Source organism: Xenopus tropicalis, chromosome 3 (genome assembly GCF_000004195.4).
Source record: "Xenopus tropicalis strain Nigerian chromosome 3, UCB_Xtro_10.0, whole genome shotgun sequence".
NCBI lineage: Eukaryota > Metazoa > Chordata > Amphibia > Anura > Pipidae > Xenopus > Xenopus tropicalis.
In genome coordinates this window covers 146,628,112-146,640,909 of record NC_030679.2, presented here as the reverse complement: position 1 = coordinate 146,640,909, position 12,798 = coordinate 146,628,112, and the positions used below count along the sequence as shown (strand labels likewise).

The 12,798-nt window shown below is 41.2% G+C and overlaps 1 protein-coding gene across 1 annotated transcript; it reads right to left on the bottom strand.

The window, feature by feature from the left end:
* Nucleotides 1-2,240: 2,240 nt before the first annotated feature.
* LOC101733418 (vomeronasal type-2 receptor 26) lies at nt 2,241-11,232 on the bottom strand. The gene is made up of 7 exons (XM_031898298.1): nt 10,929-11,232; nt 9,805-9,979; nt 4,720-5,011; nt 4,576-4,641; nt 3,508-3,732; nt 3,223-3,346; nt 2,241-3,145 (listed from the first exon to the last, which is right to left on the bottom strand). The coding sequence occupies exons 1-7, from the start codon at nt 11,230-11,232 to the stop codon at nt 2,241-2,243; spliced, it is 2,091 nt and encodes a 696-aa protein (XP_031754158.1).
* Between the last annotated feature and the right edge of the window lie 1,566 nt (nt 11,233-12,798).

Sequence of the window (12,798 nt, the reverse complement as noted above, 5' to 3'; positions counted from 1 at the left end):
CAGATGTATCAGGTTCTTCTCAAGCTGCAGTCAATCTTATTAATACAGGGAGTTTTGATGTCAGAATCTAGGTTCTTGGATCCCCCTCTTTTTATGTGATGATTGGGTGCCCCTAGGGAAATGCGATCAATCAGTACCTTGGTCTCCCATAGACTCTAGTGTTACAGCCAATCTCAATTTGCTGATACATAGAAGCTTCACAATGAAAGTGCATATCCCCATTGATGAGTTTCTAAGTGCCTAAAATTCTACAAAGAACCCCACCCACTGTCTTTGAAACCATTCCATAACCAATATGATTGTGATACCTCTCAGACAATGCCTATTTACAAGCTCGCTGTATCCCAGTTTGGTTTTGCAGATCCAGTTATTATTATATGGTGTTCTGGGTAGTATTTATCTACATAGAATGGATCCCACCATTAGAATACTAAAGAGAGCAGTTGATGTATGTTTGGGCAATGAAAGGGGATCTTATAATCATCACAGCTAGAAATGATCTATATTATAGAATGAATAGAACTCACAGACATTAATGGTAAGTGGTGCCAGTTGTGCCCAGCTCCCCTGCAAGTGTTTGGCATGAAGGGGGTTAATACCCAGCACCAAACATATCAGTGATACTTACATCTGGCACTGGAGCTCCGGGGGTTTGCTAGTGAATTGGATATCACTGTAGACTCTGTCCAAATGAATTAGGAAAGTTCCTCCCATGATAATGTCTCCTGGGCGGCTCATATAGCCAGTTACGGCCTCTTTGGGCAAGCGGCAGTTAGTATTGGAGTCAGGGGCAGCACAGGCTTCTGTAGCAAATGTGCAAAGAACCCACACAGTAAAGAGGATAAACCAACCGATTCTCTTGCACATCTGCCCGTTACACCTCAGAGGCATCTCTATTATAAAAGCTTTTAAGTCCGTTGGCGTAGTTATGGTGCACACAGTATCACTGGCAGGATTTGGGCAGGGAGCTGACTTTATATACAGTTTAGTCAGTTGAACCCCCTGGGAGCAAAAATCGTGCAGAACTGGAGGCACTGCTCAATTATATCTAAATATCCATTTCTCCATTAGATAAACTTCTCCCATAGGAGGAAGATCTATATAATGGGTTGAAATCCCTCGGGGGGTTGGATGCAGATCGTAGTAAAAAAATATCCAGAATTAATTATTTTACAAAAAAAGCCAATAGAGACCTGTTGGATGAGGACCACATAAGCTTTTAGACCTTTGACCTGATATCAGTCAGGAAGGGAAATTGTTGCCCCATATATTCGAGCCAACAAGCAACAAACTCAGTCTGAAAGGACTAAATTGTAGATGTATGGGTCGCTTTAGTACCATATTCTCTTCTACCAGAGCAACATACAATTTTAGCACTGTCTATGTTGAACGTTTTGCCGCTAGAACTATTCAAGTCATAACTCCCAACTGTAACCTGTTCAAGCATTCCTCCGGCACCAACTTGCCAGTTCACTATGTCATATACGGCTGGAAGGTCAATTCCAGATTAACAGTAAAGCAGAGCCAAAGCAATGGCATAGACAGCAGTGATAATCTCTGGGTTTCTTCAGATGGTTGGCCATATAGCATTTAATTTCCCACACATGGACTTATGGTGGCATTGCCCATCACAATTACTGGATTCTTTCCACTGGCCCAAGTACAAGCAAACGTTTGCTTCCAAAATCCCCTTATGAATGGATCATAAAGATCTTTTGATGGGTTGAGGCTGGTAAAGTACTTACTGAACTTGAGCATATTCCCATGTGAGATGGCAAAACCAATGGTGCTCAGTAAAATCCCTTTGAATCGTTCCTCTGAGAGTAAATCAAAAGTGGCCCAAGCCTCACTGGCTACCCAGATATGGCCACTTACATTTTGTCTTAACAGCTCTTCCAAAACAACCACAAAGTCTGAATCAGATGCAATCACAACCACCACCTTTGCAGTTGACTCCTTAATGACATTGATAAGATGGGGAGCATTCCTATCAGGTTGACTGGTCAATAAAATCTCATCATAACCACTTGCACCTGTAGAACTCATCATTTGGGATATGTACTTTCTATGTATCAGCAAATATAAAGAGTATATACAGTTCGGACAAATACTATTATGTCAAAAACTGTTTAAAAGACTTTAATATGACGTAAGCCGTTACACACTGTTAGGAATATAAATGGCTGAACAAACAGGGATAATATAAAATTGTTTCTATTTTATTTCTTTAATTTTATTGTTTAGGCTGTCCTTTTTCCTATAAGATGCTCTCTAGAGTTCAGGTTGGGTCTAAACAATATAATGAAACATTTTGGCAAAAAGATACAGCCCACCACAGCCCAACTGGAAGACAGGATGGCAAAGACCTCCATTGCCACAGTATACATGCCCCGGGCACTGAGATAGGCTGGGATAAAGGACACCCACACACTGAGGAAAGCCAACATACTGAATGTGATCAATTTGGCTTCATTGAAACTGTCAGGGAGGCGTCTGGCCAGGAAGGCAACAATGAAACTGATGGAGGCCAAGAGGCCAAGATATCCCAGCATGCACCAGAAAGCAGTGGGTGACCCTTCATTGCAATTAGCTATGATCACACCAGGTTGTATGTCAGTGTCAAGTTCATGGAAGGGAGGAGAGAAGATCAGCCAAAGCGCACAGTCAAGTATCTGAATCAAGGCACAAAACCCAATGACACAGTAGGAGACCTTCACCCCTGTCCACTTTCTTAACCTGCTGCCGGGTTTGGTTGCATTAAAGGCAATGACAACAGTGATGGTTTTGGCCAGAACACAGGAGATGCAGAGGGCAAAAACCATCCCAAATGCCACCTGGCGCAGAAGGCACTTTTCAGGTTGTGGGTAACCAATGAACCCTAAAGAGCAAAGGAAACAGAGGAACAGGGAAAGCAGGAGAAGGCAGCTAAGGGAGTAGTTGTTGGCTCGGACTATTGGTGTTTTATTATAACGAATTAAAACTCCCAATATAGTAATTGGGGTGAAAGAAGAGAAGATGGAAATGGCTGCTAAGCTGTAACCCAACGGTTGTTCATAGGAAAGGAACTCTGTAGGCCTTGGTAGGCATCTGTCCTGCTGTAGATTGGGCCACGTGTCCCAGGAACATGGATGACATTCCACAGCATCTGGAGAGGAAGATTTATTTAATGCCTAATAGAAACAAATGTAATTATCCAAAATATCAAAATAACAAATAAAGCACCTGTTTGATTGGATATCTGCCCCTGGGGACACCGGGCACACTCATAGCAGCACGGGGGTTTCCCTGGTACAATCACCTTCCTAAATCCTGAAGGACAACTTGGGCTGCACTTGGAAACAGGAATCTATGGAAATCATGGCAATTTTAGAATCATAAAGAAATACAGGGCATATTACATAAGTGCTATTGTTATCAATGATTGTTATAATATTAATTGTATTAAATTAGTTAAGAACAAAGTATTCATGAGATGTGAGGAAGGAATAAAATGGGGTTTTCCAGCACCTGGGTTTTGCTGGCCCAGTTAATCAAACCATTATCTACATTTAAACTTTTCCCATTGGGCGCACTCAAGTCATATTTTCCAACTGTGATTTGCCCCAGGGAGCCCTGGGAAGTCAGATGCCAATTCACAATATCATAGATGGCTGGAGGGTTCCCACTTTCATCGAAAAATACTCGATTCCCAGCCGGGGTCTTGAAGTTCACTTTTTTAATATATTGGAGAAGCTGAGAATTAGAAATATAAATACATTCAGTAAAAGAGAAAAGCTTATAAATCTAGAACTAGAAGAAGTAGGTAATAAAGTGTTCCTTTACATGCCAAGGGTGAAATGATGAAATGTTGGCACAGGCGCCATGATGGAATGGCCCAACTCCAGCTGTGCAGTTAAGCAGATTATGTAGGGCCCAGGCAATGGCATAGACAGCAGTGTAGACATTGCCAGACACTCGCCGATCTACTTTAGTTAATACACTCTCCAGCCTTTCATTCCCTGTACAGGTTTGTTCTCTGACATTGTCCACCAAGGTAACATTTTTCTGGCTGGGCCACTTACAAGAGAAGGCTTGTTCCCAGAATTCCTTTATAAATGGATCATAAAGATCATTTGATGGACGGAGGCTGTTTAGATACTCACTAAACCTTGGCATCTGCCCACTGTAGATCGCGAAACCAATGGTGCCCAACAAAATCCCTTGGAATCGTTCATTAGAAAGCAAATTAGCAGTTGCCCATCCTTCAGTCGCAATCCAAATCTTTCCAGTCACATTCTGCCTCAACAGCTCTTCCAACACAATCACTAAATTAGAATCACCTGTAATCGCAATCACAACCTTTGCAGTTGATTCTTTAATGACCTGTGCAAGCCGAGGAGCATTCTTATTGGGTTGGCCGGTCAATATAAACTCATTGAAGGCCACACAGGCGCCACTATTTATAATTTCCTGCATTGCTATCTGAAGTCCATATTGACCGTAGTCATTATCAGTAGCCAGGAGACCAACCCAAGTCCAACCAAAATGAGAAAGCAACTGGGCCAGACCCCTCATCTGAAACTCATCACTAGGTACCGTACGGAAAAAGGAAGGGAACAGGTTCCGATCACTTAGAACGGGGCTGGTTGCAAAATAACTGATCTTTAAAAGAAAAAATACAATAGTCAAATTTTCAAGACACTGCTGAGAACATCTTTGTTTTAAAAACATTGTACTTACTTGTGGATACTGGTACAGCCCCAGGATTTGGGCCATAAGAATGGTTCGTGTGGATGCTGAGTCACCAACAACACCAGCAAGACGAGTCCCTTGGTGACAGTTATAATTTGGGGTGCTCTCTGTTCCTCCGGACAGCATTGAAAGAGTCCCTTGTGCTGCTCGCCGTAAAGTATAGCAGGTATCAAGTACATCGTAGCCCAAAGTGATGTTGGGAAGGAGCTCAGGGTTTGAGTTAATCTCCTCCACAGCAAATATTAAAGCCTGCATGCTCTGGTAATACTCAATAGCAAACCTAGAGTGAAACCACAGAACAAGACAAGGAGTTTAGATCTCAGTCAGACTCTATATAATGAATATACAGTATTCACTGCAATATTAGGGCACTTGAGTATCATACCAATAAGACATTTGTGGCTCAGTTTACTCTCTAGTGCTACCACAACATGGCTTCTCCAAAGCAAAAATACCAGCCATTCATTTGTTAATGTTTACTTTTTTGGTGTAGTTAGAATAATGAATGCATATAGTGGTCACTCTCAGTTACTGGACTGTCACTTAAATGTGGTGTCACCTACCAAGGATTACAATGGTTGTTCATCTTATCTGCCATAAAGCTCTGTAATACACTCACCATAGACAGCACGTGGTGGTAGAAAGCTATGGCACTAAGTGGATATATTGTTTCAGAATGAGGACAAATAACACCTTAACAATGCAAAGGTAGACAAGGCAGTAATAGACAATAATACCGTGCAAGGACTTAACCCTTTCCCTGCCAACAACATATGTACTACGGACATCAAACTGTTCAGTAGAGATTAGGTGTTCCTATTTGGGGTGATTTGCCTTTGTACGCAAGAAATTGTGTGAGATAAATGCAGCAAATTGCAACATTTTGATGCGATTTTCTGAAACATCATATAAACCACTAACTTTAGGAAAGCTTTGCAGATTGGCACTTTGGTGTAGAAAGGACTCTTTACCCAGGCTGGATTTTTCAGAATGTGTACTTTCCAAAAATATATGGTTTTCTTGGTTTTTCTGTACAGTTAGGGGGTCTTACGGCACATAATACACGGTCATTTGGCTTTTTTTGCAGAAATTGACTATTTTCATTTGGGTGCCTCTGTACACCAAATACTTTGGTAAATCTTTGCATATTGGGCATCAAACTGTTCAGTAGACCGCTGACATTCATATTTAGGGTGATGTGTCATTATATGTAACAAATGTTGTAAGATAAATGTGGCAAATTGCAACAATTGTAGGCCTCTTTCATAAAAGTCATAAAAACCATTAAATATAGGAAAGCTTTCCAGATTGGTACTTTGGTGTAGAAAGTCTTCTTTATGCATGTTGGATTTGTCAGAATGTGTACTTTCCAAAAATATATGGTTTTTAGGGGTTAACCTACATTTCTGGAGCTTCTACCCCACATATAACTGCCATGTGTTTATGAATTAGGTAAAGGTAAGCCATAAAACTAGTGTGCACAAGGTATATTTTGGGGTCTCTAAGTTCCATGTGCTTTGATAAACCTATGTACAGTGGACATCAAACTGTTCAGTAGACCTCTGGGGTTCATATTTAGGGTGTTTTATGTTGGTACCTAATGACCTGTAGAAAATAAGATGCTGCATAGTGGAAGTTTTGAGGTGATTTTTGGAAATGTCATAAAAATCATCAAACTTAGGAAAGCTTTGTGGCTTGGTACTTTGGAGTAAAAAGAAATGGGTACCCATTTTAGATTCAGGGGAATATGTACTTTCCAAAAATATATAGCTTCCTGTGGTGAGCTTACTATTTTGTTACATTATCCCACATAAAGCATGTAAATATGTTGATTTTGCAGGAGCTGAAATGACAGAAATGATAGATCATATGGGGGTATGTTCCCATTGAGGCCCCTACATGCCACATACTTAGGTAAACCTATACATATTGGGCATAAAAATGTTCAGTGGACCCCTGGCGTTTAAATTCAGGGTGTTTTATCTTGGTACCTAATGATATGTGGGAGATAAGATGCTGCAAACTGAAAGCTTTGAGAGGATTTTTGGAAATGCTATCAAAATTGCCAAATTTAGGAAAGCCTTGCGGCTTGGTATTTTGGAGTAGAAAGAAATGGGTACCCATTTTAGATTTGGGGGAATGTGTACTTTCCAAAAATATATGACTTTCTGGGTTGAGTGCGTTTTTTACTAGCTTTATCCCACATATAATGATGTAAATGTGTTGATTTTGCAGAAGGTTAAATAACAGAAATGATAGATCATATGGGGGAATGTTCACATTGGGGCCCCTACATGCCACATACTTAGGTAAACCTATACATATTGGGCATCAAACTGTTCAGTGGACCCCTGGTATTCAAATTTAGGGTGTTTTATCTTGGTACCTAATGCTATGTGGGAGATAAGATGCTGCAAACTGGAAGCTTTGAGAGGATTTTTGGAAATGTTTTCAAAATTGCCAACTTTAGGAAAGCTTTGCGGCTTGGTACTTTGGAGTAGAAAGACATGGGTATTTTGAATTCAGGGGAATGTGTACTTTTCCCAAATATATGACTTTCTGGGGTGAGCATACTTTTTGTAGCTTTATTCTACATAAAATGATGTAAATGTGTTGATTTTGCAGAAGCTGAAATGACAGAAATGACAGTACATATAGGGGTATGTTCACATTGGGGCCCCTACATGCCACATACTTAGGTAAACCTATACATATTGGGCATCAAACTGTTCAGTGGACCCCTGGCGTTCATATTTAGGGTGTTTTATTTGGTTACTTTATGACCTGTAGGAGATAAGATACTATAGTCTGGAAGCTTTGAAGGGATTTTTAAAAAATTTCACAAATTTTGATAAAAAACAATAACTTTAGGAAAGCATTGCAACTTGGTAGTTTGCAGAAGACAGACAGTTCTACCTATTATGGATTACCCAGAATCTGTTCTTTCTAAAAATGTATAATTTTCTGGGATAAACATTCTGTTAGTGGAATTTGTGGCCTTGAAATCTAAAGTATGCAGCTTTCTGGAGCAGTGCTTTGGAACTTTGGTAGTGTCCTGCCGGGAGTTTTTGACCTATACAAGTGACAAATCTCCATAAAACTATATATATTTGGTATTGGCACGTTCAGGAGATAAGGGACTTTCCAAATCAGTTGTATTTTCATGCATAAAATAATTTTTGTTTCTGGTGTATATGTTTATATTATGGAATTTATTTAATATTTTAGACATTTAGAAGCCTATATCTTGTTACAGAATTGGAATTACACAAAAATACCATATTTTAAAAGCTTAGGTTGTCCTGAAAAAAACAATATATTGTCTACCTGGGTAAAGTAAAAGTCCCCCCGAGGAAAGGCCCCTAAAGTGATACAGTGCAAAATGTTCAAAAAAGAAGTTCCGCTTTGTCCAAAATGGCTGGCAGTGAAAGGGCTAATCTACTATGGGACCAAGAAGCAAATAGGTTGAGCATTTATTGGCTGCGGAATGGATGGACAACGGCTTATCTCCAAGATGATACTTTCCATAAGGGAACATTGAAAGAGATGGGGTCAGAAATGATAGGAATTATTTGGTGCTGCTACAGCAGGAGAAGAACATTTAATTGACATTTAAGTTATAAGCTCAGGAGGCTTTTTGATATTAATTTTAGGCCACCTTAGACACATAATGGTTGGGATACACTAGTTTAATCACATCCTATGATCGCCTTCTTGGTCACTGGTGCCACAAAGCATAAATATTAAGAATTGTTGGGTCATCCCCATCTTATCATAAAGTTCTGTCCCATTCTTTGTATTTGTATAGTACGGCCTATAGAATAGCGATCAGGACAGCACATGGCTCAGTCCCCACAATGAGAGATTCATTTATCAACCCTCCCATAAACAGAATCTCTTTCTTTCAACGTTTCTCCCAAGATTCTTCTGATCTTGGTTGGTCTTTGCCTTTGATTCTGCTGCTTATTGTGAGCTTTCTCCCTTTATACAAATGTAAATGTGGAAGAGGGGACTCAGCTAAGGACTGGCCTCCCTCACTGACCTCTCCTCTCCTAGGGATTGTTACGGTATGGGCCCACCTTTATACCACATTATTATCTCATCGGAAGCTCTACTAACCCCAGCAGTTATAAGTAGGAATGCATTGAATCAAACGTTTGGTATAGGTTTGGGTCGGAACTTAGTCCTCAGTCCTTGGACGAAATGAACCTGAACCCTAGTTCCCTGGACAAATGTAACTGTTTGATGCAATTTTTGTGCAACTTTGCTTCCATGTAAATAGCGGTTTGGCTCAGAATTCAGCCAAATATTTGTTAGAAGATTTACTAATTCTGCCAAACTTGAGTTGGTGTATCCCAGGATTGGGCAAGCCCACCATCCGTTCCTCCCATTTACTGAGCTCTGAAGCAGGCTGGGGTGCCAAGGTGCCAGCTGTTGGCACCTTATTGGTATAAGGTTTTTTATTCTCAGTAATAGAGGGAGTTTTGATGTCAGAATCTAGGTTCTTGGATCCCCCTCTTTTTATGTGATGATTGGATCCCCTTAGGAAAATGAGATGTTCCCTGCATTGTGAGTCAATCAGTATCTTGGTCTCCCACAGACTCTAGTGTTACAGCCAATCTCCATGGCTCAAATATACTGAAACATAGAAACTTCACAATGAAAGTACATGTCCCAAATGATGAGTATCTAAAATTCTACAAAGAAGTCCACTAGCTATTTCTGAAACCATAAGCAATATGATTAGCGATACCTCTCAGACAATACCTATTTGTAATCTCGCTGTATCCCAGGTTGGTTTTGCAGATCCAGTTATTATTATATGTTGGTCTGGGCAGTATTTATCTACATAGAATGGATCGCACCATTAGAATAATATAGAGAGCAGTTGATGCAGGTTTGGCCAATAACAGGGGATCTTATAATCATCACAGCTAGAAATGATCTATATTATAGAATGAATAGAACTCACAGACATTATTGGTAAGTGGTGCCAGTTGTGCCCAGCTCCCCTGCAAGTGTTTGGCATGAAGGGGGTAAATACCCAGCACCCAACATATCAGTGATACTTACATCTGGCACTGGAGCTCCGGGGGTTTGCTAGTGAATTGGATATCACTATAGACTCTGTCCAAATGAATTAAGAAAGTTCCTCCCATGATAATGTCTCCTGGGCGGCTCAAATAGCCAGTTACGGCCTCTTTGAACAAGCGGCAGTTAGTATTGGAGTCAGGGGCAGCACAGGCTTCTGTAGCAAATGTGCAAAGAACCCACACAGTAAAGAGGACAAACCAACCGATTCTCTTGCACATCTGCCCATTACACCTCAGAGGCATCTCTATTATAAAAGCCATTGAGGCCGTTGGCGTAGTTGTGGCGCACACAGTATCACTGGCAGGATTTGGGCAGGGAGCTGACTTTATATACAGTTTAGTCAGTTGAGCCCAGTGGGAGCATAAATCATGCAGAACTGGAGGCACTGCTCAATTATATCTAAATATCCATTTCTCCATTAGATAAGCTTCGCCCATAGGAGGAAGATCTATATAATGGGTTGAAATCCCTCGGGGGGTTGGATGCAGATAGTAGTAAAAAAATATCCAGAATTAATTATTTTACAAAAAAAGCCAATAGAGACCTGTTGGATGAGGACCACATAAGCTTTTAGACCTTTGACCTGATATCAGTCAGGAAGAGAAATTGTTGCCCCATATATTCGAGCCAACAAGCAACAAACTCAGTCTGAAAGGACTACATTTTTATTGATGTAGATGTATGGGTCGCTTTAGTACCATATTCTCTTCTACCAGAGCAACATACAATTTTAGCACTGTCTATGTTAACGTTTTGCTGCTAGAACTATTGAACTCATAACTCTCAACTGTAACCTGTTCAAGCATTCCTCCGGCACCAACTTGCCAGTTCACTATGTCATATACGGCTGGAGTGTCTATTCCAGATTTACAGTAAAGCAAATTTGCAGAGCCCAAGCAATGGCATAGACAGCAGTGATAATCTCTGGGTTTCTTCAGATGGTTGGCCATATAGCATTTCATTTCCCACACATGGACTTATGGTGGCATTGCCCATCACAATTACTGGATTCTTACAAGTACAAGCAAACGTTTGCTTCCAAAATCCCCTTATGAATGGATCATAAAGATCTTTTGATGGGTTGAGGCTGGTAAAGTACTTACTGATCTTGAGCATATTCCCATGGAAGATGGCAAAACCAATGGTGCTCAGTAAAATCCCTTTGAATCGTTCCTCTGAGAGTAAATCAAAAGTGGCCCAAGCCTCACTGGCTACCCAGATATGGCCACTTACATTTTGTCTTAACAGCTCTTCCACCACAACCACAAAGTCTGAATCAAATGCAATCACAACCACCACCTTTGCAGTTGACTCCTTAATGACATTGATAAGATGGGGAGCATTCCTATCAGGTTGACTGGTCAATAAAATGTCATCATAACCACTTGCACCTGTAGAACTCTTCATTTGGGATATGTACTTTGTATGTATGTATGTATGTATAACTTTATTTATAAAGCGCCACAAGGGTACGCAGCGCTGTACAATATTACAGAATACAAAATTACACACAGGGAGGACAAGTGATATAATAAATAAATACAATAAATATATATATATATATATAAGTGCCATGTGGTATGAGACACAGTAGGAAGGAGGTCCCTGCCCCATAGAGCTTACAATCTAAGTGGTTGGGTAACATACAGGCACAAAGCGGAAGGTAAGAGTGCACCAGGTATGGGCATTTGCCCTTAAGCGCAGGACTAGGCGAGATAATGTCTTAGTGCTCCAGAAGGTAACAGCTGAGCTTTTTCTTAAAGAGAGTGGGTGAGTTTTCCCTACGGAGGGATTCAGGGATAGAGTTCCAGAGGTAAGGAGCAGCGAGATAGAAAGGTTTAAGACGAGAGAGCGCAGTGGGTGTGGATGGTGTAAAAAGACGGAGGCTCTGAGAGGAGCGGAGGAGACGACCAGTAACATGTAGGGAGACCAGTGAAGAAATGTAGTGAGGAGCAGAGGAGTGAAGGGCTTTGAATGTTAGTAGAAGGATTTTGTAAGCTATACTTTGCTTAACAGGCAGCCATGCTAGTGAGCTTAATTGAGGCTGAGCAGGTTCCCTCTTAGGAGAGAGCAGGAGGATCCTGGCAGCAGAGTTTAAAATTGATTGCAGGGGAGAGAGGTGGGAGTCTGGGAGGCCGGTTAGTAGGAGATTACAGTAATCTAAGCGGGAAAGGATAAGGGCATGGATTAGTGTTTTAGCTGTTACTTGTGAAAGAAAGGGGCGTATCTTGAAAAAACGGCAGGTTTTGGCAGTGTGATTAATATGGTTAGAGAAGGAGAGAGACTGGTCAAAGATTACCCCAAGGCAGCGTGCAGAATTTACAGGGTTGATGGTCATGCCATCAATAGTGATGGTGAAAGGAGGAGGAGGGCCAGGTTTGGGTGGGAAGACCATGAGTTCGGTTTTAGCTAGGTTAAGTTTGAGCTGGCGTTGGTTCATCCAGGAGGAGATAGCCAGGAGGCAGTTACCAATCTGGGTTTGAACATCAGCGGTTAGTGCAGGGGTGTCTAACTATATCTGGGTGTCATCTGCGTATAGGTGGTATTTAAGACCAAAGGAAGAGATAAGGTCTCCCAAAGAGAGAGTATACAGGGAGAACAGCAAAGGACCAAGCACAGAGCCCTGAGGCACCCCCACACTGAGCTGAACTGGGGTAGAGGATTTGTTAGCAAGAGAGACAGGGAAAGAGCGGTTAGAGAGATAGGAAGAGAACCAGGATGCTGCTTGATCCCGGATACCCAGAGAATAGAGAATTTTCATAAGGATAGAATGGTCGACAGTATCAAAAGCAGAGGAAAGGTCTAGGAGAATGAGAACCGAGTAGTGTCCTTTGGCCTTGGCAGTCTGGAGATCATTTGCCACTCTACATAAGGCCGTCTCAGTGGAGTGCGCAGGCCGAAAACCAGACTGCATAGGGTCCAGCAGAGGAAGTTAGTTACACGAGAAAAGACAAGACGTTCCAGGAGTTTAGA

Excerpts from the sequence above, each read along its gene's own strand:
- LOC101733418 (XM_031898298.1), bottom strand. The coding sequence starts at position 11,232 with ATGAAGAGTTCTACAGGTGCAAGTGGTTATGATGACATTTTATTGACC. Across the intron at positions 5,012-9,804 it reads CCGGAGCTCCAGTGCCAGAT|GTTTGCTATTGAGTATTACC; the intron begins GTAAGTATCACT and ends GTTTCACTCTAG. Across the intron at positions 3,146-3,222 it reads GCAGATATCCAATCAAACAG|ATGCTGTGGAATGTCATCCA; the intron begins GTGCTTTATTTG and ends CTTCCTCTCCAG.